This window comes from Acipenser ruthenus, chromosome 52 (assembly GCF_902713425.1).
Source record: "Acipenser ruthenus chromosome 52, fAciRut3.2 maternal haplotype, whole genome shotgun sequence".
Classification (NCBI taxonomy): Eukaryota; Metazoa; Chordata; class Actinopteri; order Acipenseriformes; family Acipenseridae; genus Acipenser; species Acipenser ruthenus.
The window spans coordinates 6,419,670-6,446,009 of record NC_081240.1 but is presented as its reverse complement, the minus strand read 5'-3'; the positions used below and the strand labels follow the sequence as shown (position 1 = coordinate 6,446,009).

Genomic DNA, 26,340 nt, shown 5'->3' with positions numbered 1-26,340 from the left:
CTGTGGAACTCAAATGCAGAACTCAAATGAAGTGCCGTGTTTAAAACAATAAGATCCCAACAAGGCTTCTGAAGTTATTTCAACTCATTACTGGATAAGGAACAGATTTACACACAGCTCAACTCATTACTGGATAAGGAACAGATTTACACACAGCTCAACTCATTACTGGATAAGGAACAGATTTACACACAGCTCAACTCATTACTGGATAAGGAACAGATTTACACACAGCTCAACTCATTACTGGATAAGGAACAGATTTACACACAGCTCAGCTCATTACTGGATAAGGAACAGATTTACACACAGCTCAACTCATTACTGGATAAGGAACAGATTTACACACAGCTCAGCTCATTACTGGATAAGGAACAGATTTACACACAGCTCAGCTCATTACATCCTTCCTATATTCCTGTACAGAACTAGACATTCTAACACAGCAGTCAAACACATTGTTAATACTGTGATAAATCAGGAGAAATGGACAGTCTAAACATGGAAACAAGCTTGTTCTTGATATTCCACTTGTTCTCCTTGTTGAAGAAGAAAACTCCCCTCCCCTCCAAAAACAATTGAGAACTGAAGTGGAGGCATTTCTGTCAATTTTATCCACTCAGATCCCTCGCTTTCTAAATATATTGGTGCGTCTGAAAAGATTATAGCACCATCTTCAAATACAAGCTACAGATTGTCAGATTGTCAAAGAATCTTACTTTCACAATGACAATAAATACATTAATTAAATTTAAAATGAATAAATAAGGTTGTATTTAAGGTTTTAATAAAATAAATATGATTTTCAGTTCGCACGTTAATCAAAACAATGTAATGGTTTTAAATTTGATCAGCAATAACTGCATGTGAATATTTTTTATTAAAGAAATACAATGTAAAATAGGTTGATTAAAGTATTGTTAATATCATCTATATATTCTTAATATTACATTTCTGATTTTTAATATCCTAGTATGTGTGTGCTGAATGATTCAATGTGATTTTTGCTTAGATCTTTATTTGAAATGCTTACTAACTATTCCAGCAATAATTGCCTCTGAAAACTCTTATCCAGGCTGATTGTGTGGAAACGAGGTGGGGAAGCATATTGGCGGTGCACTGGGCACTGAAGTCCACAGGGTAAGCATTGTGCACTGCAGCCTGTGCAACAGTGATACGCTTCCCCACAATCAGCCTTCAGGAGACTTTTCAGAAGCAGTGTTTTGCTGGAATAGTTAGTAAGCATGGAGAATAAAATCTAATCAGAAACAGCCATAGAAAATCCTCATCAGGTAAGACATGTAAAGAACATGATGACGTTTAAACCTTTAACCTCAGTGTGGTGCCCATGAGTGTTCATTAATATCTATCTATCAGGAGAGTTTTCAAAATGACCAATTGTATCTGTTCATGAAAACACAGCAGCATGGCTGATTGAAATGAAATCTCTTTGAAATGTTTGATGAAGGGGGTCAGGAGGTGGGGTCCTATTACCTGTAACACAGGAAGGAAGGAAGTGAACGGGGAGAGGAAACCAGTGTGGGGGCTGCAGGATCAATGGGCTTCACCTGAGTCAAAGAGAGTGGAAATAAAGAAGTGTGGAAAACAAAACGTGCAACAGCAAAACAAGAAGGGACTTGAGAGAAGTATGTTCTGCTGATGAGAGGGAAGACATTGTCTGAAATGAATAAAACAAATAGTGCATAGTTTTGAAAAGTAGGTCCCTTGATTGTAAGCTTTGTCTGAGTGTCTGTTCTGTATAAAATGGTTTTAACTCATGAAACCAGCATTGTAATAAATGAGTATGTCAGTAACATACACACCCTGTCTGATAACACTAGAACATGTCTAGTTCTCATAATATACAGCCTCCCCTGGACTGGAGGGACCACCCTTTACGTTCTCTTAGGGGGGGGAGCAGTTCAGACTCTGTGCCTCAAGCTTGCCCTGAACTGGAGGGAAGAAAGCAGTTGGTGCTTAGAGACAAGTTTGTGGTTGAGGACTAATGGACTTTGAGATGTGGATTAATGCCCAAGAAGATCGAACTCCGCCAAACTCACTTCCCTTGTGAACTTCTGAGGATTCAGACCCACATAGAAGTGAAGGTCTAGTGCTGACAGATACATACTGTAGTTATAGAAGGGTTACTTTGACAATGCCATTCTCAAACTCCAGTCCCACTCACAACTCTCTCCTCTCCGCCCCTCTCACACTGATTCAGCAGTCTCTGCTCAGCCTACTTGTCTAAACCTGGCCTCAGTCCAAAATCCCTCCTCTTAGAGCTTTACACAATCCCAGGAAATCAGCACAGTGAAGTTTCATTTCTTGTGAAATCATCAGTCTCGGTCTCTCTGCAGCAAGAATGGCTTCAAAAGTATGGTCAGAAGATCGATTCAGCTGTCCAGTGTGTCTGGAGATATTGAAGGACCCAGTCGCTATTCCATGTGGACACAGTTACTGTATGGGGTGTATTAAGAACTGCTGGAATCAGACTGATCTTACAGGTGTCTACAGCTGCCCCCAGTGCAGAAAGACCTTTACCCCGATGCCTGATCTGTGCAGAAACACCATGCTGGCTGAAGTTGTGGAGGAATTAAAGAAGACAGGACTCAATCCTCCTCCTGCTCAAAGTTATGCTGGACCTGGAGATGTGCCATGTGATGTCTGCACTGGGAGAAAGTTCAAAGCTGTGAAATCCTGTTTGACGTGCCTGGCATCTTACTGTGAAACACACGTCAGGCCACACAGTGAGGTTTCTCCATTAAAGAGGCACAAGCTGGTCAATGCAATTGGAAATCTGGAGCAGAAGCTTTGTGCTGAACACCAACGATTATGTGAAGTCTTCTGTAGAACTGATCAGACGTGTATTTGCTTGTTGTGTTCACAAAATGAACACAAGAGCCATGATACAGTCTCAGCTGAGGCAGAAAGGACTGGCAAACAGGTAAGGGTTTGAACAACTTCCTTGTAGCTATCCTAGAAAATAAAAGCTGATCAAACAAGAAAGGAGGTCCCGCTCCAGGAACAGTCTCCCTGACACCTCCTCTCTAGACTTGGGTGGGATTAAAATCCCCTAAACTTGTTCCCTATTCCTTCCAGTGCTAGCGATCCTGGTTAACTCACACTGTGATCCCAGATCCATTTTTCCTCTTGTGTTTTTATCACCCTGGTTAACACACGCAGTGGTGAGGATCCTACAGCAACACTCTCCTTCCCAGACAGTCTGTATCCCTGCTTGTAGAACCAAGAAACTGGCTTTTCAGACCCTTTTTAAAGGCATGTGGCCAGGGCTAATTGATAATCAATTAATCGATTAACACCTAGCTGCATTTCACAACTAGATTTGAATATGCCCTGCCATATCTAGCACAAACTTGATAAGCAGAAACATTGCTTACAATCAAACAAAAACACACTATTAACACATGCAGGACCTCCGCCCTGCCACACAGGGTTAGAAGGAGTTGTTCAGCTGTTTTGTGGTGCATTGGAATTTGTAGTGTAAAATTAGCATAATTTATATTCCTAGTGTTTTTATATGTATCTTGCAAATTAATAAGATCATATATCAGTTTTGTTGTTTAAGATATTCTAGTTTAATTAGTTAAACTGTTTGAACCCCATGCCTTTAAAAGTGACACATACACATGTATCTGCACTGGCAGAGCTGCTGTGCCCGTGCCTTTAAAAGTGACACATACGCATCTATCTGCACTGGCAGAGCTGCTGTGCCCGTGCCTTTAAGAGTGACACATACACATCTATCTGCACTGGCAGAGCTGCTGTGCCCATGCCTTTAAAAGTGACACATACACATCTATCTGCACTGCCAGAGCTGCTGTGCCCGTGCCTTTAAAAGTGACACATACCAATCTATTTGCACTGGCAGAGCTGCTGTGCCCGTGCCTTTAAAAGTGACACATACACATCTATCTGCACTGGCAGAGCTGCTGTGCCCGTGCCTTTAAAAGTGACACATACGCATCTATCTGCACTGGCAGAGCTGCTGTGCCTGTGCCTTTAAAAGTGACACATACACATCTATCTGCACTGGCAGAGCTGCTGTGGCGGTGCCTTTAAAAGTGACACATACCAATCTATCTGCACTGGCAGAGCTGCTGTGCCCGTGCCTTTAAAAGTGACACATACCAATCTATCTGCACTGGCAGAGCTGCTGTGCCCGTGCCAGCCGTTCTTGCCAGTCTGTCCACAGTGAGAGGTGTGTTTTTGGGAGGCTTGCTTGTACACTTAAAATGTTTTATCTTTCAATTTATAACCACCATCTAGCTGAAAAGAATTGTTTTAGAATTGTAGTTAAAAACGAAATGTAATAATCTATTTTGGGATTTTGATTGTTGAAATCTACAATTTCTTTCGCTCACCCTACTAGTCCCCTCTTTCCTTTGCTCTCTTCCACAGTGAAGTCCTTCTGCTCACGGGCTCATTCTTCTGGGGATTTTGTGTGTTGAGGCATTTTTTACATTTCTTCACAATTTGCAATTATGTTTTTAATTCCACGAGTGTGTGAATCCTCCCTATTGAACTGTAATATAGCTTTAAATCCCACGAGCAAGAACAACCCTCCGTTTCTAATTGTAATCTCGTTTTAAATCTCACCAGCGTGTGCAATCCTCCAATAGAAATGCAGGAATGTGCTGCCACTCAGTTTAAAGTATTCAGAATGAATCAATGATAGATACAAGTCAGGAAGGAGGGATATTGCCCGACTGCGCTGGGAAAGGGATTTTTTTTCTGGTTTTAGGTTATTTTATTGTATTTTTTCACATGGAAAGGGGTGAAGTCAACGTGAATTGATTAACCATGTCCAATGTTTTTCCAGTGTTTATTGGGTATACACTGATTTCATTGTTTTGTATCAGTGCTGTTTTATCTGTGTTTATTGATTAAAACCGGAAATCAGAAGCCCTAAATATCCATTAAAGAGAAAGCTGCTTCAGTTTCCTAGGTGCTTCACAAAACAAACATGTAACACATGCTAGATCAGCCATCATTCACTGTTACTAGAATGAAACAGTACCATCTAGTGGACAGCTACTGTGTATCAAGCATCCTGCACTAGATGGTGTTGTATCTTACTATACACACATGTTGTCTGATCTAGCCTGTGCTACAAATGTCTGTGGCTTGCAACTAGAACTGAAGTCAAAATATATTTGACTCAGAATTATTGCACACATTGTAAAGAGGTAAGGGGATAAGAAAATAGAAAATATATTTGAAATAAAATGATTCTGTCAGTTTCATTAGCATACTTAAACAGGGCTGTGTTGGGTGTGACAGGGTATCACTCAATGCCCCATCAGAAATGTCACTGTGTCACTGTGTTTCTACACAGAAGCAGCTGGGAGAGACACAGACAGAAATACAACAGAGAATCCAGGAGAGACTGAAAGACGTGGATGAGCTGAAACAGGCTGTGAAGTCACTGAAAGTGGGTATTAACAAGAGGGGGTTATTATTATTATTATTATTATTATTATTATTATTATTAACAGATGGACTGGAACACATCTGCAGAAGTTTACTGTCTATGCCTGTTGTGTTTTTGATATCAATTCTAACCATGTCTCCTCTACTGTGTTCTTTCACTCAGAGATCTGCATGCATAGAAATAAAGGAAAGTGAGAAGATCTTTACTGAGCTGATCCGATCCATTGAGAAGATCCACACTGAGGTTACTGAGCTGATTGGAGCTAACGAGAAGGCTGCAGTGAATCAGGCTGATGGATGCATGAAGAAACTGGAGCAGGAGATTGCTGAGCTAATAAACAGAAACTCTGAGCTGAAACAGCTTTCAGAGACAGAGGATCACATCCATTTTCTACAGGTAACATCACTGCTTGTTAGAAAATCTCAAGTCCATAACTGGGACGGTTTCAGACAGACCTCTCCAATTGAATGAATCCTTGCTTTTCCCCAGGAATGTTTTGGACCCCATTCTGTTTGGCTGAAAACTCCTTTTCTCCACTTTCCTGTTGTAGAATTTCCAGTCTCTCTGTGCCCCTCCTGAAGCTGGAGACTTACCCAGCATTACTGTCAATACAGACATCTCTTTTGGGGCTGTGAGGAAAGCTGTATCTGAACTTAAAGACCATATTGAGGACTTCTGCAAGGGGGAATTAGTCAAAATAACCAAAACAGGTTGGTGTGAAATAGATTCCTTTGGTAGAGATTTCTCAAATAGACCATGGCTTGAGGAGGGGCAGGACTTGCAAGACATTAATAAAGACATCTTGCAGATTGTTGGCTATGTGAATATTGCAGCAGGGAGGAGGAAGCATGGAGGAGACAGGAGGGAGGACTGTGGAGGAGGGAGCAGAGAGGAGGAAGCAGGAAAGAGAGAGCAGGGAGGAGTGAGCAGGGACCATGAAGGAGAGCATGGAAGAGGGAGGAGGGAGCAAGGATTAGGGAGCAGGGAGGTGGGAGCATGGAGGAGGAGGGAGCAGAGAGGAGGAAGGATACACGAGGGAGCATAGAGAGAGAAGGGAACAGGGAGGAGGGAGGAGGGAGCAGGGAACAGGGACTGATGATGCAGGGAGGAGGGAGTGATTTGAGGATGGGCCAGACCATGAGTGTTGTATGTAATCATGAACATCTTGAAGTACAGATTTTTACATCCAGAAATGCCGTGAATAAGCCTTGTTTCTTTTCAGATTGCTGTTTGGAGTCTTGTGTGTGTTGTGTATTAATCCACATGTTTCAATTCTGTTTCTCTCTCTTTTTTCTGCCCAGTGAATGAAGTTGCAGTTTACAGTCTGCAGGCTCCAGAGCCAAGGAACAAAGCTGAGTTTTTCAAATGTAAGTCTGTTTTCACTGAAACATTTGATTGAAAGATGTGTCACTCCATTGAGAGAAGAGCTAACACTACAGAACACGGAGGGGTGGAGCTTGAGGGCAGCAATTATTATTATTTATTAGTAATTGTGAAGCTATTAATCTACACTCCTCTCCAACAAGTATTGGCTCAGATGAATACATACAGAATGACTGGGGGAGGGGCATTTGTTGCCTGTTTTTCCACTCAGACCTTTCGCTCCCTATCTTGGTATCCCTGAATAGATAATCATCCCATCTTTTAATACATGTATAATGCATGTGAAACCAGTTGTGGGGTAAAATGAACAGCTATCCCTCCCAGTCATCCTGTGCTGGTAGTAAATGTATATTGCAGTATCACTACACTTGTGGGATGGATTGCTCATTAAAATATTAGACAGATATTTGAAGAGTGGATGATATTCTATTGAAGATATTTAGTAAGCAAGGGGACTGAGTGGGGAAAATGGCAACACATACCCTGTAGGAACATTAAGTGAACTGTAATTGTAGATTTTTCTTCTGTTCACTCACTTTGCATTTAGTTAATTGATAAATATAATCTATCAACATGTCTGTTTTTGAAAGCATTCTTACTTTGCAGCTTTTTCACACCTGCCTAAACCTTTTGCACAGTACTGTATATATATATATATATATATATATATATATATATATATATATATATATATATATATATATATATATATGTTGTAAAATGAATGTGAATTGATTAAAAGGGAATGGGAATGTGAATTGGGAATTTTAAAAAGGAACTGACCCCCACCCTGGTTGTGAACATGTGACCACAATGTTGAGCAAAACAAACTGAAATATCAACCAATATGTTAGATTGTTTTTGTAAACTTTATTTTATTTGATGTATTTGTTTGTTTGTTTAAAAGAAATGAGTGAGAAAGAAACCTTGTTTTTTTGTTTTGTTTTATCTCAGCAAAGGAAAAGTGTGAAGAGGAAATGAATAAACAGCCAGAGCCTCGACGAAGAAACAGTAATGAGGAAGACCGTCCTGACAGTGAGTGAAGAGTAGAATGCAGAGTAAAGAGTCGTGGAGGATCACAGAGTACAGAACAGGGGTGCTATTCCATGAATGAGGATACAGATGACATGTTTATGGATATCCTCATCAGTGAAATAGCCACAGCACTGTGTGAAAGTTCATGCAGTATTCTGTTTATATAACTAGCATATCCAGCATCCTATATGGAAAAGAAAGCATGTTTCAACCTGTACTGTGTTTAACAGCTGAATCCAGAACATGTCCCCAGATTGCCAAGTAAAGTTATTTGATGCTGAACTCTGTACATTGTTGTGAAGAATTCAAACATCCAGTAACCTTTTCTTATTAATATTCATTTTCATTATAGGTGTAACTAATGTTTTGATATGATACGCATCACGATATGCAGGTCAGGATACGATATGAATCACAATACATGCAATGGTCCTGATGGGCTACTTGTATGAAGCACAATAGGATCAAATGATCATTTAACAAGTGACTGTTTTATTAGATGACAAATGAAATGAGGCGGGGAGAGTATGTATCCATACCAACTATAAAACATACTCTTCATTCAAGAACCGCTCTGTGAACTACAGTGAGCTGAGCTGTGCTTTGGTCTTGAATCACGATGCACACGATACAGACCTCAATGATGATACGATATCTCATGTAAAGAAAGTGTCCTGATTCATCGATACATGATGTTCTATTTTTCTCTCTTGTTTATACCAGGAATGTACATTGGTTAAAATCACAATTTACAGCCACAATAGGTATGCGGTTGTTGTTTTAAAACAAAAGCCTAATTTTAATGTCCACATAGGCTCAAGCAAGGCTGTATTGTTTATGGGATGGGACTTGCAGCATCACATCCACATATATGAAGCTTGTCCTTTCATATTCAGTTCCACACACTTACAGCTCATAATCTGTTTGAGATACAGAACCAGGTTCATATTTAAATATTTTGAAATCTCCTTAGGCCAGATCTTAACAGTACCCTATCTGTGACCTCATGAGGCTGCCATATATGGTCCATGTGACTTTGTGGTTTCCAGATGACACGTAACAAATGATCTTCATATTCAGATCACAGCTGTATTCTGTGATCCTCTAGTTCAAGTTTGATCATGGGTATCACACAAGAAACATGAACCCTTTGTGCCTGTCATGTAACAAAGCTGCCACTGTCGCAGGGTGAAAGACTCAAACCTGAGAAACAATCTGAGGTGCTGACTTCATATTTGCATTTGCATAACACTGCCTGCTCAATGTTTCAGTGCCCTTGACAGTCTAGCAGGTCTTATAGGTAACCCTTACATCAGCCATTTCTGAAGAATGCAAGTTTTTGATCAATTTAGCAGCTTCATGTGTTCATTTAAATCAGGAGTGGTCAGCTCTGGTCTAGGAAAGCTGCAGGCTTTTCCGGTTTTCATTCAAATTATCTCTAAATTACTTAAATGAACAATGACCTGCTTAACTAGTCAAAATGAAATTGATTATTTAAGGGTTAACTATAAAACAAGGGATGGCCACCACGGTCTAGCTGAAACAGCGCCCCCCACTGTTAAGGGACCTCGCGATTCATGGCAGAGACTTCCTTCCTTGCTTCCAGGATTCAGTGACTTTACCTCGCTTCCATGGGCAGCCAACTCGAGTCAACTCGAGTGCGCTTGAATTGGCCTGAATTGTCCCAGAACTCGAGTTGGTGATAAAGGAGACGTTTCCATGGTTTTCTGAGTTATTACGTGAGGTGGGCAGGAAATACTACTGACTTTCCCCAGAAATACTTCAAGTTAAACGTCAAGGCGTGAATTCAATGCAGACGGAATTATAGTCAAACTCTCAACAATTTAAATGATAAATCCATCTCGATATTCTTTGACATTGCTCTATATCATGACATAATCATTAATGTATTCAACTCTTTTTATTCAGTAAAAATGGCTCTCTCATCTTACATGTTTTTGGCGTTCACAAACCCGGGTTTATAATTATGTTCCCGCCCCCTATAACATTTTTCATTGACATTTAGTGATGTCATTTCCTTTCAGCCTGAAATCAGACTGAATTGGGAGCCAACTCGCATAATTTAAAAACATGGAAATGGAGGTGGGTGGGGTGCAACTCAAGCACTTTCCCGAGTTCTGTGGTTCATGGAAACGTGGTATTTGTAACTCAACACCATGATTGAGAAGTGGAGTCCTACAGGGTTCATGCCTGCGCCCGACAGCCAGCACAGATCTCCCCTGTCACAGCAAGTCATAATAGTTACTTGTGCAGAAGGGAGGCTTGCCCATGACAATGGCTTACAAAAAAACATAACCCCACCTCTACCTCAGTTATGTAGCCCCGCCTGCCTTCTAAACAAGATAAACAGGAAAAATCACTTCACCCATGCCCTCTATACAGGACTCACGAGAGCACAGAGGGCACATTAGGCCCCCCTCCAATACTGGCCCTGCACTGAGCTGGTATAATCACCCTTAACAAACTATTACACATCAACAGGGAAGTTGATTTCTTTTCTTTCTTTGAAAAATGTTGGAATTCTCAGTTTGTTTTCCTTCATACATATTTCAGGTACCGAATCACTGTTCGCGCAGCACTGTGAAAATGTGCTTTTCAGGGAGATAGTGGCTTTCAGCAGTCAGTGCGGTTCTATTTAAATTACTGACCGGTTCTTTATTTCTTCTCCTTACAGCTGTGCAGATGCCCGACCCCATTGCCCGCTCTTCATGTAAGTACATTGTTTTTATTCTTTACATTTTTCTCTTTTGTTTATACCAGGGATGCACATTGGTTAAAATCACAATTTACAGTCACAATCGGTATGCGGTAGTTGTTTTAAAACAAAAGACATGTTTTAACCCTTTGTGGTCCTATGTCGGACCAGGTCTGACATTACAATTTTCCCTTTCCTGTCCGACATCATCAAAAAGACGTAAAAAACAGGTCTCTAGTAGTTTTTTCTCCGGATAAAGCCGAGAAAACCATTCAATGGACGAGTGAGACCGATAGGAGCCGAGAAAATAAAAAAAATAAAAAAATGGTCGGATCTGAGCAATACACATCGCCCCGGCACCACAGAGCTAACACGGACACAAACAAACAAGATAGCTGCTTCTGCATCAGCGCTCAGAGAACATCACAGACATCTGCAGAGCTTTTTGAGATGTTTTAGTAATAAAATAACGACTCAGATCGAATGATTGAGGAGTTTGGTGATAAAACGAGCGATTAGGAGACGATTTATCAGTATGCACGACTATGAAGAGGTATGTGAAAAATACAGCGGACAAGGGGTGGGGCGGGGCTGGAGATGCAGTACTGCGAGTCCTGTTAATATGCAGAGCCTTTAAACCTGTTGTACTGTGAAAAAAACTTTTTAACAGCGTGTCTAAAATAAATTGGACCTGATGCGCCTGAGACGCGCTGAATAAATGGACTGCAAAGGGTTAATGTCCACGTAGACTCAAGCAAGCCTGTATTGTTTATGGGATGGGACTTGCAGCATCACATCCACATATCTGAAGCTTGTTCTTTCATATTCAATTCAACAGACTTACAGCTCATAATCTGTTTGAGATACAGAACCATCTCATCGCACAAGAACCATTCGTAGCGCACAAGTTACATGAACCCTTTGCGTCTGTCATGTAATAAAGCTGCCACCATCACAGGGTAGTTCTGAGAGGTCCATGCGGGTACATGTGAAGCCATTTTGAGGCAGGGAATGCAATTTAAAACAAAAACAAAAATTAAAACAATACACACACCTCACGTAAACAGTTGAAGCAACACATGGGAACATGTAACACAATAAAATACAAAGGACCTTATGTACCCTTTAATTAAACAAAAAGTGAATTAAAATAACAAACAAATAAATGCAAAATCTAAAACTTGGATTTACAAAAAAACATAAACCCCCTACCTTAGTTCTGCAGCCCCGCCTGCCTAACCATGACATACAGTGAAATCAATTCACCCGCGCCCTCTATAGAGGACTCACAGGAACACAGAGGGCACATTAGGCCCCTCTGCAATAATGGGTCTCACTGCAGCACTGGCCCTGCACTGAGCTGGTGCAATCACCCTTAACAAACTATTACACACAAAAGGGAAGTCATTTTCAGCAGTCAGTACAGTTCTATTTAAATTACTAACCGTTCATTTATTTATTTTCTCTTACAGGGTGGACACGATGGATCCCCTCCTTTCGAAGTAAGAACATCACTCTTTTCTTTACTTTTTTTCTCTTTTGTTTATACCAGGGGTGTTCATTGGTTAAAATCACAATTTACTACCACAGTAGGTATGCGGTCATTGTTTTAAAATAAAAGTCATGTTTTAATGTCCACGTAGGCTCAAGCAAGGCTGTATTGTTTTTGGGATGGGACCATATTCATATTTTAAATATTCTGGAATCTCCTTAGCCAGATCTTAACAGTACCCTATCTGTGACCTCATATGTCTGCCATATATGGTCCATGTGACTTTGTGGTTTCCAGATGACACGTAACAAATGATCTTCATATTCAGTACGCAGCTGTATTCTGTGATCCTCTAGTTCAAGTTTGATCACGGGTATCACACAAGAAACATGAACCCTTTGCAGCTGTCATGTAACAAAGCTGCCTCCATCACAGGGTCAAAGACTCAAACCTGAGAGACCATCTGAGGTACTGACTTCATATCTGCATTTGCATAACACTGCCTGCTCAATGTTTCAGTGCCCTTGACAGTCTAGCTCAGGGGTGGAGAGCCACAGTCCAGCAGGTTTTATAGGTAACCCTTAAATCAGCCATTTCCGAAGAATGCAAGTTTTGACCAATTTAGCAGCTTCATGTGTTCAATTAAATCAGGAGTGGTCAGCTCTGGTCTAGGAGAGCTGCAGGGTGTTCAGGTTTTCATTCAAATTATCTCTAAATTACTTAAATGAAGAAATGAGCTGCTTAACTAGTTAAAATTAAATTGTTCCAAGTCTACAGAAATTGATGGCTTAAAACCTATAAAACCTGCTGGATTGTGGCTCTCTAGAGAAGAGGGCTTGCCACCCCGGTTTAGCTGAAACAGTTCCCCCTACTTGTCAGGGGTTTTTATGATTCCAGGCAGAGACTTCCTTCCTTGCCTCCAGGATTCAGTAACTTAGTACCTCCGAGTTAAAAGATGCGATTGCTTGAGAGTGTGAAAGGAGCTTTATCTTCAGTCCTGGGTTACAGTGGTGAGGGGACATTCAAACTGGGCAATTCAGATCAGGGAAAAAAAACAGAAGTGATGTCATTTAATAGGTCTTCAATCAACACCAGTTTTAATATGCAGGTTATCTCTCTCCAGGTAGGCCGAGTAGAGTACAAATTATTCACAGCTCACATGACATTAAATACATCCCACTAAGGCTTTTCTCCTCCCTTGCCCCTGACACCGAACCAGTGGTAAAGAGACAACGTCTTGTGGTTAGGCCTCTCTCGTTGTTACAGTGTACCAGTGTCATGGTAAAATATTCACGTAGGGCCGCTCTTCAGCCGTTGAAATTCGAACTCTTCCAGTTTGAATTGGCAGCTCGCGCTGCTCAGGGTTAGTGCAGCTGTGTTGTTTATACATTTTTGTCGGGCAATGCCAAGGATTTGTTAACGGTAAAAGCAGTAGCGGAGCCAGACGAGGGGGGTGGGGTGGGGGGCAGGGGGTGCGGTCGCACCCCTGGCCCCCTGAAAATTAAGGTTGGTGGGCCCCTCTCAACTGCCCGAACACACACTTAGAAAAATACACCTCCACACACACGCTTGAATAGGCTACTGTTGCCGTCATATGATTAACTCTATAGCTGGCACGGGACGATCTAATCGGCCCAGGTGTTGCTTTTAGAATGAGCAGTCTGATTGAATCGGCCCAAATGCGCACACTGTCTTTACCGCTGTTATTCTCCTTTTAAAAATCATGGATTGCTTTCAAAACTACACTACGCAGAAGACCAGCTATGACACTTGTATGATACGTTTTTTGTATGTTTTTATTTGGCCATTGGATAAGGAGAAATCAGGCGGTTTTGCGGGTGTTCAGTTGGCGTTGCGCTGCTGCTCTGTCTCTTCTGCGGTGCTCATGCTTGTGTGTGCTGTGAGAGGAGTGATTTGAAAAAAGGAACTAGCTGTTCTTTGAGTTCAATTGTGTGGAATAATTTTGGAGTTGTATATACAGAAAAGTGTACCAAAAGTCCAAATTACCTGAGAAAACCTACAGTCAACCTCGTGATTTAATGTATGTATTAATTTATTTAGTTATTATCGCAACTCCGTTACCTCTTCACCCCTCAACACAAGGAAACGATACGGTGGTTGAGGTGAAACCTTACTTTACTTTTATAATGTATTATTTTTAATTTATCATTAACTCTTTAATAATACTATTAGCCTCTTCAACAGTTTTTTTTTAATTTGTCAAAAAAAAGCAACAACAAAAAAGTTCAGAGGATTATTTTGCATGCTGCTTATTTTGATTATTATTATTATTATTATTATTATTATTATTATTATTATTATTAATACTACTACTACTACTAATAATAATATTTCATGACAACAACAATATTTTGATCGTTTTTAAATTATCCATTTCTCTTTGGCTAGCTTTTTTTTTTTTTTTACAAAAAAAATGTAATTTATTATAAAACAAATCCCACTGCAGCTACTCCATCCCTCAAAACAAAATAAAAATATATTAGCGGAAAAATGCAACTAAACCCTGACATTAGTGTGTGTGTGTGTATAAAAATAACTGAGCTCCGCCAGCTGAACCAGTGCACTGATAGTACCAGCGCACTGATAGTACCAGCGCATTAATAGTACCAGCGCACTAATAATACCAGCGCACTGATAGTACCAGCGCACTGATAGTACCAGCGCACTGATAGTACCAGCGCACTAATAATACCAGCGCACTGATAGCACCAGTGCACTGATAGTACCAGCGCACTGATAGTACCAGCGCACTAATAGTACCAGTGCACTGATAGTACCAGTGCACTGATAGTACCAGCGCACTAATAGTACCAACGCACTAATAGTACCAGTGCACTGATAGTACCAGCGCACTGATAGTACCAGTGCACTGATAGTACCAGCGCACTGATAGTACCAGTGCACTAATAGTATCAGTGCACTAATAGTACCAGCGCACTAATAGTACCAGTGCACTAATAGTACCAGCGCACTAATAGTACCAGCGCACTGATAGTACCAGTGCACTGATAGTACCAGCGCACTGATAGTACCAGCGCACTGATAGTACCAGCGCACTGATAGTACCAGCGCACTGATAGTACCAGCGCACTGATAGTACCAGCGCACTAATAGTACCAGTGCACTGATAGTACCAGCGCACTGATAGTACCAGCGCACTAATAGTACCAACGCACTAATAGTACCAGTGCACTAATAGTATCAGTGCACTAATAGTACCAGCGCACTAATAGTACCAGCGCACTGATAGTACCAGCGCACTAATAGTACCAGCGCACTAATAGTACCAGTGCACTGATAGTACCAGCGCACTGATAATACCAGCGCACTGATAGTACCAGTGCACTAATAGTACCAGCGCACTGATAGTACCAGCGCACTAATAGTACCAGCGCACTGATAGTACCAGCGCACTAATAGTACCAGCGCACTGATAGTACCAGTGCACTGATAGTACCAGCGCACTAATAAAACCAACGCACTAATAGTACCAGTGCACTGATAGTACCAGCGCACTGATAGTACCAGCGCACTGATAGTACCAGTGCACTAATAGTATCAGTGCACTAATAGTACCAGTGCACTAATAGTACCAGCGCACTGATAGTACCAGCGCACTAATAGTACCAGTGCACTAATAGTACCAGTGCACTAATTTGTGAAATTCTTTCTTTTAATTTCATTTATTCGTTTTGATCCAAGAACACGGACTGACCGCGATCTCCAATACAAGCATTTCTTACGAAGTGTGATTAATAAACCAGAATATCAAATATAATTTTCGCTCAACGATGTTGTAGATGCTGTATATTTGTAGAGTAGACCAAAGTAATATAAAAACACATTGCCACAATTTTTCCTTTTTTTCTTTTTCTTTTTGCAATAGTTCTGCATAGTTCTATCACTATTATTATTATTATTATTATTATTATTATTATTATTATCAAAAAGTGCTTTGACTAGGAGTTCAGGAGCTGCTCTTGCATTCTAGTTGCACTACCCTGCTTACCGTGCGTCACCGTGCATCCCTGCACTAGCGCTGAATCACTGTGCACCGTGTGCACCACACGCACCAGGCACCATGCACACTGAGTACCCTGAGCACCGTGCGTCACCGTGCGTCCCTGCACTAGTGCTGTATCACTGTGCACCGTGTGCACCACACGCACCAGGCACCATGCACCATGCACACTGAGTACCCTGAGCACCATGTGCACTGTGCGTCCCTGCACTAGCGCTGTATCACTGTGCACCGTGTGCACCACACGCACCAGGCACCATGCACACTGAGTACCCTGAGCACCGTGCGTCACCGTGCGTCCCTGCACTAGTGCTGTATCACTGTGCACCGTGTGCACCACGCGCACCATGCACCATGCACACTGAGTACCCTGAGCACCATGTGCACCGTGCGGCCGTGCACTAGCGCTGTATCACTGGGCACCGTGTGCACCACGCGCACCAGGCACCATGCACCATGCACACTGAGTACCCTGAGCACCATGTGCACTGTGCGTCCCTGCACTAGCGCTGTATCACTGTGCACCGTGTGCTCCACGCGCACCAGGCACCATGCACACTGAGTACCCTGAGCACCATGTGCACCATGCGTCCCTGCACTAGCGCTGTATCACTGGGCACCGTGTGCACCACGCGCACCTGAGTACCCTGAGCACCATGTGCACCGTGCGGCACATTGCGTCCCTGCACTAGCGCTGTAACGCTCGGTGTGTACCGAGTACCGTGGCACTATGTGCACCGTGTGCCGTGTGCAATGAGCACCGTGCATACCTAGATACTGAAGTACCAAGTGCTATGCGTGCACCGGGGTACCAAAGCACCAGGGGGGGAGGCTGCTGAGCAACAATGTCTACCCAAACCGCATGGTCACACACCTGGTCAGCATGTAGCATAGACCAGAGAGACACAAGGGCTGAAGCCGCAGCGGGCGAGTTGAAAGCAGACAGCAAAAAACCACAGTAAAAATAGATAGAGAGCACACTGTTTGTTTACAAGGCCCGACTCACCGAGGTGGTTCTAGATGCTGGTTAACACAGGCAGGTAAAGAAGAGCACGCCCCCTGCTAGTCTGTCAGAAGCATTGTAACTAGCAAGGCAGGGCGTTCGGTGCAGTTTCATTGATAAACTTAAATAATGTTATTAACTGTGCTCGTTACAAAAATGTAATTATTGAAATCGATTATTCAGTATTTATATCAATGTATATAACAAGGAATGGAATCGATCAAAAAATCGATTTTCGATTTAATCGTAGTAGCCGTAGTCCTGAGATTCTACAGTTCAGTAAAACACAATTGGGGACGAGCAAAAATACAAAACATATTTGGCATGAAATGGTTATTATTTGCCTTTGGAAAAGAAGGTGCAATGAAATTAGTTATTTACACCAGGTTTATTGTTTACAAATCATGCACAAAAGCACCTTCTCTGGCCACAACATCGCATTTCATTTTGAATTTACCGGCTTTCCTTGATGTCCTGCTAAGAGCTGAGTTTACTGTTTTAGACACGTAATCAAATATGCATTGATCAATTTCCATCAGTACTGTTCAATTGGTAGCAGCATCCTGTGTAAATTAATAGAGGGGATTGTATCTTACAGGATCAGATATGACAGGCTCTGTATTAATAGACGGGATCGTATCTTACAGGATCAGATATGACAGGCTCTGTATGAATAGAGGGCATCGTATCTTACAGGACAGCAGATATGACAGGCTCTGTATTAATAGAGGGGATCGTATCTTACAGGATCAGATATGACAGGCTCTGTATTAATAGAGGGGATCGTATCTTACAGGATCAGATATGACAAGCTTACTCTCACCACACTGGGGAATACATGGCAGCATTAACTTAGGATACTTGATGATAATAACCTGGCTAATTAGTACTTCACATCACACAGTACTAAGCAGCTGGGTGATTTTTTGCAAACATGTTAGTAGTTTTATAGTGTGTTTACTGTGTGAAGTAATAATATGTAATTGAACTGAGTGTGTTTTAATTTCAGAGTTTATGTAGAAATGGAAGGGCAGAAAGGAGCTATACAATATCTATAGAATACAGCATGGGGTGGTGTGTGATATGAGAATGTAATGCACACCGAGGGGGTTATCCAGGCATTACATGCTCATGTATGACACACACACACATACACACACACACGCACACAGACACTGCCTATCACACACACACACACTGCCTATCACACACACACTCACTCACACACTCAAACTGCCTATCACACAGACACACACACCCTGCCTATCACACACACAAACACACACACACACACACACACACACACACACACACACTGACATACACACACACACTGCCTATCACACACACACTCACTCACACACTCACACTGCCTATCACACAGACACACACACCCTGCCTATCACACACACAAACACACACACACACACACACACACACACACACACACTGACACACACACACACACTGCCTATCACACACACACTCACTCACACACTCACACTGCCTATCACAGACACACACACCCTGCCTATCACACACACAAACACACACACACACACACACACACACACACACACACACACACACACACACACTGCCCCATGCAATATTTTTATAATCTCTGCTTAACTCCATAAAGAATTGTATTTAAAACAGCAACAACTTTGATAACGTGAACACAGTTTAAAATAAGGTTTGCATTGTGTGAGACAGTACAGAGAAAACCGCGATTGCTGTGGTCTGTACTAGGAGTGATACGAGACTGCAACCAAAGAGAACACTTTGAACTTGTAACTTAAAAACAGCACGTTCCCTTTCAAGCACGAAATGAGTATCAACCCTTTTAAAAAAGAAACTCTTATGATAATAAGCTAACGTTTCCTGGAGTTTTTCAAATGTTGTGGAGCTGAATTCTTCTTCTGTGCAGAGTGACATTCCTGTTTTGTTTTTGTTTTGTTTTTTGTCGTCAGGGTTTCCATGGCAATTGTTAGGGAGCGTGTTAAAATGACGCGCTTTCACATTTCTATTTTTCCATTTCTGTGTTCACCGGTTTGTTCTGAGGGTCGTTGTGTTTGGTCACATTTCTGTGAACCCTTTTTGTGTGAAGTGGATTCCCTTCAGTCCGAGTCAGAGTGTATTTCAAAGCCCGTTGGTGTGGGTCCGGGTGATTTTTCGGGTGTCCGGTTTCTCCATGTTCGCGGTGACTCCCTCATGGAAATGCAGCTCTGTCCTCAGATGGGATGCGGAGCGGCTGTTGCCGAGGTGGTTCCGATGTTGGAAACGCGGGTTTCTCTTGGATTGATCAGGGAGGGCTGGACGGGTTTCTTTATCAAGCGCTCCCGAGAGGATTGTGGGATGTGTTGCTGTTTAATATAACGTTATAACTACATTAATAACATACGCGTACAGACACCTTACAGTACGCTGCTAAAGAATAAGAATCACACCAAGCTGAATAATGCATAAAGAGATAAAAACTTGACATTACAGATATTCTTCTTCTTATTATTATTATTTTTAAGATTTGTTTATCAGAAATATAAAAACATATTATTATTTCTATTATTTGTGTGTGTGTGTCTGTGTGTGTAAACATTATTTTTTAAACTATAATAACATTCCACTGCTGCTCTCAGTGATGAAGTTTCATGATTGCTTCAGCTCACATTCAGCAGTTTCCTCAGGCTGTGTGACTGACATATAATCTGACCAATGAAAACGCAGAAAAGGTGGAAACGATTGTATTATTGGCTGATCGCCCCAAAACACCAAAAATAATGTCTGATAGCTGATGGAGCAAGGAGGATGTTAGAGGGAGCAGGGTGGAGGGAGCAGGGACGATGGAGGAGGGAGCAGGCAGGATGGAGCAGGGAGTAGGGAGCAGGGTGGAGGGAACAGGGAGGATGGAGGAGGGAGTAGGGAGCAGGGATGATGCAGTTGGGAGGAGGCAGGAGGGTGGAGGGAGCAGGGAGCAGGGAGGATGCAGGTGGGAGCAGGGAGGAGGGAGCAGGGTGGAGGGAGGATGGAGCATACAAGAGAGAGAAGGAAGCATAGAGGAGGGAGCAGAGAGGAGGGAGCAGGGAACAGGGACTGATGAAGCAGGGAGAAGGGAGTGATTTGAGGACGGCGCAGACAGTGACTGTTGTATGTTTCAATTCTATTTCTCTCTTTTTTTTCTGCCCAGTGAATGAAGTTGCAGTTTACAGTCTGCAGGCTCCAGAGCCAAGGAACAGAGCTGAGTTTTTAAAATGTAAGTCTGTTTTCACTGAAACATTTCATTGAAAGATGTGTCACCCCATTGTGAGAAGAGCTGACACTACAGAACAGGGAGGGGTGGAGCTTGAGGGCAGCAATTATTATTAATTATTAGTAATTGTGAAGCCATTAATATACACTCCTCTCCAACAAGTATTGGTTTAGATGAATACATGCAGAATGACTGGGGGAGGGGCATTTGTTGCCTGTTTAACCACTCAGACCTTTCTCTCCCTAAATATCTTGGTATCCCTGAATAGATAATCATCCCATCTTTGAATACATGTACAATGCATGTGAAACCAGCTGTGGGGTAAAATGAACAGCTATCCCTCCCAGTCATCCTGTGCTGGTAGTAAATGTATATTGCAGTATCACTGCACTTGTGGGATGGATTGCTCATTCAAATATTAGACAGATATTTGAAGAGTGGATGATATTCTATTGAAGATATTTAGTAAGCAAGGGGTCTGAGTGGGTAAAATGGCAACACATACCCTGTAGGAACATTAAGTGAACTGTAATTGTATGCAGAGCTGCATTTGATTGGTTCCAACTGAAGAAGTTTGATAAGATCATCAAGGAATTATAATGAACTAAACAATCAAACAGCAAGAGGGTTTAATTAATAGCAGCAGCAGTTTATTGAAGACAGAAAAATATAAAGAGAGAACTTATCCAAAGTCAGAAATCAATCTCAAGTAAGAATTATAGATCAAATCTATTGATTATCAATCTTAATTATTACAGACTAAATATATTTGTCTATAAAAAAAGCAGGGAGGAGGGAGCAGGGAGCCTGGAGCAGGGAGTGGGGAGCATAGAGGAGGGAGGAGGGAGCAGGGAGGAAGGAGGAGGGAGAAGAAAGCATGCAGGAGGGAGCAGGGAGGAGGGAGCATAGAGGAGGGAGGAGACAGGAGGTAGCAGGGAGGAGAGAGGAGGGAGCAGGGAGGAGGAAGCATAAAGGAGGGAGCATAGAGAATGGAGCAGGGAAAAGGGAGGAGAGAGGATGCAGCAGGGTGCATGCAGGAGAGAGGATGGAGCATAAAGAAGAGAACAGGGAGGAAGGAGGGAGCCTACCGGAGGGAGTAGGGAGCAGGGAGGAGGGAGCATAGAGGGAGTAGGGAACAGGAAGAAGGGAGCATGGAAGAGGGAGTAGGGAGGAGTGAGCATATAGGAGGGAGAAGGGAGCATACAGGAGTGACTAGGGAGCAGGGAGGAGGGAGCATGGAGTAGGGAGTAGGGAGCATACAGGAGGAGGCAAGGAGTAGGTAGCATACAGGAGGGAGCATGGAGGAGGGAGAATAAAGGAGAGAGGAGGGAGCATAAAGAAAGGAAAAGGGAGGAGGGAGCATACAGGAGGCAGGAGGGACCAGGAAGTAGGGAGCATACAGGAGGCAGGAGGGAGCATACAGGAGGGAACAGGGAGTAGGGAGCATACAGGAGGGAGGAGGAACCAGGCAGTAGGGAGCATACAGGAGAGAGCAGTGTGGAGAGAGGATGGAGTAGGGAGCATACAGGAGGGAGCATGGAGGAGGGAGCATAAAGGAGGGAGGAGGGAGCATAGAGGAAGGAGTAGGGAGCAGGGAGGATGGAGCATGGAGGACAGAGGAGGGAGGAGGGATCATACAGGAGAAAGTAGGGAGGCGGGAGCAGGGAGGATTGAGCATAGATGGAGGAGGGAGTATGGAGGAGGGAGCAGGGAGAGCAACAGGACAGAGGACGAAGCATAGAAGAGGGAGGAGGCAGCAGGGAGGAGGGAGCAGTAGGGAGCATACAGGAGGGAGCAGGGAGCATAGAGGTGGAGGGAACAGGGAAGAGGGAGGAGGGAGCATACAGGAAGGAGAGGGGAGCATACAGGAGGGAGCAGGGAGCAGTAGGGATCATACAGGAGGAAGCAGGAAGGACGGAGCATACAGGAGGAGGTATGGAGGAGGGAGCATTCAGGAGGGAGCAGGAAGGAGGGAGTATAGAAGGAGGAGGGAACAGGAAGGACAGAGGAGGGAGCAAAGAGGAGGACCATAGAGCAGGGACTATAGAGGGAGGAGGAAGCAGGGAGGAGAGATCAGGGAGGAGAGATCAGGGAGGAGGGAGCATAGAGGAGGGAGGAGAGAGCATGGAGAAGGAGAGGAGGGATGAGGGAGCATAGAAGAGGGAGGAGGGAGCATAGAGGAGGATGCAGGGACTGGTGAAGCAGTTAGGAGGGAGTGATTTGATGATGCAGCAGACAATGACTGTTGATTTTCTCAGTGATTTGACTTTTCTAACTGTCTCTCCTCTACCCGTCTTCTTCTCTTCAATCAGATTCCTGTCAGCTCACACTGGACCCCAACACAGCATATAGAAACCTCTGTCTGTCTGAAGGGAACAGAAAGGTGACACGGAGGAGAGAGACCCAGCGATATCGAGATCACCCGGAGAGATTTGATAGCTGGCCCCAAGTGCTTTGCAGAGAGGGTTTGTCTGGGACTCGCTGTTACTGGGAGATTGCGTGCAGTGGGGGAGGGGCTTCTATAGGAGTCACATATAAAGGAATCAGCAGGAAAGGAGGGGATCATTATTCTAGTCTTGGATTCAATGACAAGTCCTGGAGTTTGCGCTGCTCTGATTTCAGTTACACTGCCCGGCACAATAACAATCACACTGCAATAACTGCCCCCCGCTCCCCCAGAATAGGAGTGTATCTGGACTTTAATGCCGGCACGCTGTCCTTTTATGGCGTCTCTGACACAATGACCCTCCTGCACAGATTCCAAACCACATTCACTGAGCCGCTCTATCCTGGGTTTTGGCTTTGGGGTTCTGATTCCTCTGTAACAATCTGCCATCTGAACTAGACTGTTTTGTGTTGTAAGAAACCCTTTGTATTGAACTCCCTGTCTGTCCTCTCCACTCCTCGGGTGAAGTGAATGTTCAATCTGACGCAATTTTGGATGAAAGTTAGGGGGTAAAACGGCGCCACCTGAAGAGCGAAACGAGAGGAATTATTTGTTTTTAACAACAAATGGATTTCATACGAAATAACTATTTAATTTCTTAAAGAATTGTTATGTTTTATATATATATATATATATATATATATATATATATATACAGATGTGCTCAAATTTGTTGGTACCCTTACAGCTCATTGAAATAATGCTTCATTCCTCCTGAAAAGTGATGAAATTAAAAGCTATTTTATCATGTATACTTGCATGCCTTTGGTATGTCATAGAATAAAGCAAAGAAGCTGTGAAAAGAGATGAATTATTACTTATTCTACAAAGATATTCTAAAATGGCCTGGACACATTTGTTGGTACCCCTTAGAAAAGATAATAAATAATTGGATTATAGTGATATTTCAATCTAATTAGTTTCTTTAATTAGTATCACACATGTCTCCAATCTTGGAATCAGTCATTCAGCCTATTTAAATGGAGAAAAGTAGTCACTGTGCTGTTTGGTATCATTGTGTGCACCACACTGAACATGGACCAGAGAAAGCAAAGGAGAGAGTTGTCTGAGGAGATCAGAAAGAAAATAATAGACAAGCATGGTAAAGGTCAAGGCTACAAGACCATCTCCAAGCAGCTTGATGTTCCTGTGACAACAGTTGCAAATATTATTAAGAAGTTTAAGGTCCATGGAACTGTAGCCAACCTCCCTGGGCGCGGCCGCAAGAGGAAAATCGACCCCAGATTGAACAGAAGGATAGTGCGAATGGTAGAAAAAGAACCAAGGATAACTGCCAAAGAGATACAAGCTGAACTCCAAGGTGAAGGTACGTCAGTTTCTGATCGCACCATCCGTCGCTTTTTGAGCGAAAGTGGGCTCCATGGAAGAAGACCCAGGAGGACTCCACTTTTGACAGAAAAACATAACAAAGCCAGACTGGAATTTGCTAAAATGCATATTGACAAGCCACAATCCTTCTGGGAGAATGTCCTTTGGACAGATGAGTCAAAACTGGAGCTTTTTGGCAAGTCACATCAGCTCTATGTTCACAGACGAAAAAATGAAGCTTTCAAAGAAAAGAACACCATACCTACAGTGAAACATGGAGGAGGCTCGGTTATGTTTTGGGGCTGCTTTGCTGCGCCTGGCACAGGGTGCCTTGAATCTGTGCAGGGCACAATGAAATCTCAAGACTATCAAGGCATTCTGGAGCGAAACGTACTGCCCAGTGTCAGAAAGCTCTGTCTCAGTCGCAGGTCATGGGTCCTCCAACAGGATAATGACCCAAAACACACAGCTAAAAGCACCCAAGAATGGATAAGAACAAAACATTGGACTATTCTGAAGTGGCCTTCTAATGAGTCCTGATCTGAATCCTATCGAACATCTATGGAAAGAGCTGAAACTTGCAGTCTGGAGAAGGCACCCATCAAACCTGAGACAGCTGGAGCAGTTTGCTCAGGAAGAGTGGGCCAAACTACCTGTTAACAGGTGCAGAAGTCTCATTGAGAGCTACAGAAAACGTTTGATTGCAGTGATTTCCTCTAAAGGTTGTGCAACAAAATATTAGGTTAGCGGTCCCATCATTTTTGTCCATGCCATTTTCATTTGTTTTATTATTTACAATATTATGTTGAATAAAAAATCAAAAACAAAGTCTGATTTCTATTAAATATGGAATAAACAATGGCGGATGCCAATTACTTTAGTCAGTTTCAAGTTATTTCAGAGAAAATTGTGCATATTTTTGTTTTTTGTGGAGGGGTACCAACAAATTTGAGCACGTCTGTATACATACACACATTATCCATAGAGGCTTTATCCTATAAAGCCGTGGTTTTCAGCCAGTGGGTCGTGAGGCATGCTCAGGTGGGTCGCCACAATTTGGCTTTGAGAAGATTACATTTAACAATTATTATTACCATATAATACTAACATTTCTTAGCAACCCTAGACCCTGCCTTAGGATCTGAAATGATCCTGTTGCTCTGAACCACAGCTGTTATTATTATTATTATTATTATTATTATTATTATTATTATTATTCATGTTCTGGTCAGTCTGCTGTTGCACAGACTTTGGATTGTGTTGAAAAGAAACAAAAGAAAAGCAAATTTCTCGAGTAACATTTTATCATCAGTCAAATTTAAAGTGTGTCGCATTATTTTTTATGTTTACTGGTGGGTCATTGAGTTAAAAAGATTAAACTCACTGCTCTAGATGGGGATTTTCAATATATTTTATGGGATTGGAACTGGACCTGTTTTTCACACGTGTCTTGTGTTTAGTTTTGTACAGCGCTCTGAGATGCCTTGGCATGATATATAAGAGAATGCATGTGTATTGTATTTTAAAATCTATTTTACCTTAAGCTTTTTATGGCTATTTACCATTCATATGAACAGTAATTTTGTAAAGTGTTATTGTATTATCATATTGGTGCCACGGTTTGCTATGCTATTGAATACAAGAGCATTAAAGTAAAAAAACAAACAAACAAAAAAACAACTGTTATTTTCCTTCATTTTTTAATTGTTATTTAAACTTCAAATTTATGGACGTTTTGTAAAGTGATATTTTTAAGTTTTATTGTCATATACCTTCTAATTTACAGTGAATTAAAATTATATATATATATATATATATTTACAGTTTCCCCTAAATAACAAACTGTTGAAACTGTCACAAACTGAAAATATTGAAGGGCAACTTTCTTGCCTGTAACTATAAATATGCTTCTGGCTCTGGGTCACTTTCTGAAATGAGGATGTGGTTTTAGAAATAACATCACTTCCTGCCCCCGCCCCCCTCTGCAAATATGGAAGACATCTGAATAGAAATCTGCTAAACCTCACTAGTTTTTTTTTAAATAATGCAGAGGGTCAAAGTGTAGACTCAGAGTGGGGAACTAATACACTTTTTATTAAAGTATACCAGTGTACAAAAAAAGAAAAAAAGAAACACATCTGTTTTCCAGCACCTATGAGGACCGTAGACACCCATATTTATTTACTATATGT

General features: G+C 42.2%; 1 protein-coding gene across 1 annotated transcript; it reads left to right on the top strand.

Annotated features, from left to right (window-relative positions):
• Positions 1-2,362: 2,362 nt before the first annotated feature.
• On the top strand, positions 2,363-25,788 carry LOC117432624 (tripartite motif-containing protein 16-like). The gene is made up of 6 exons (XM_059016376.1): positions 2,363-2,944; positions 5,357-5,452; positions 5,615-5,848; positions 6,003-6,162; positions 20,311-20,376; positions 22,686-25,788. Exons 1-6 carry the CDS (start codon positions 2,363-2,365, stop codon positions 23,216-23,218), a joined length of 1,671 nt encoding a protein of 556 aa, XP_058872359.1. The 3' UTR covers positions 23,219-25,788.
• The last annotated feature ends 552 nt before the right edge of the window (positions 25,789-26,340 follow it).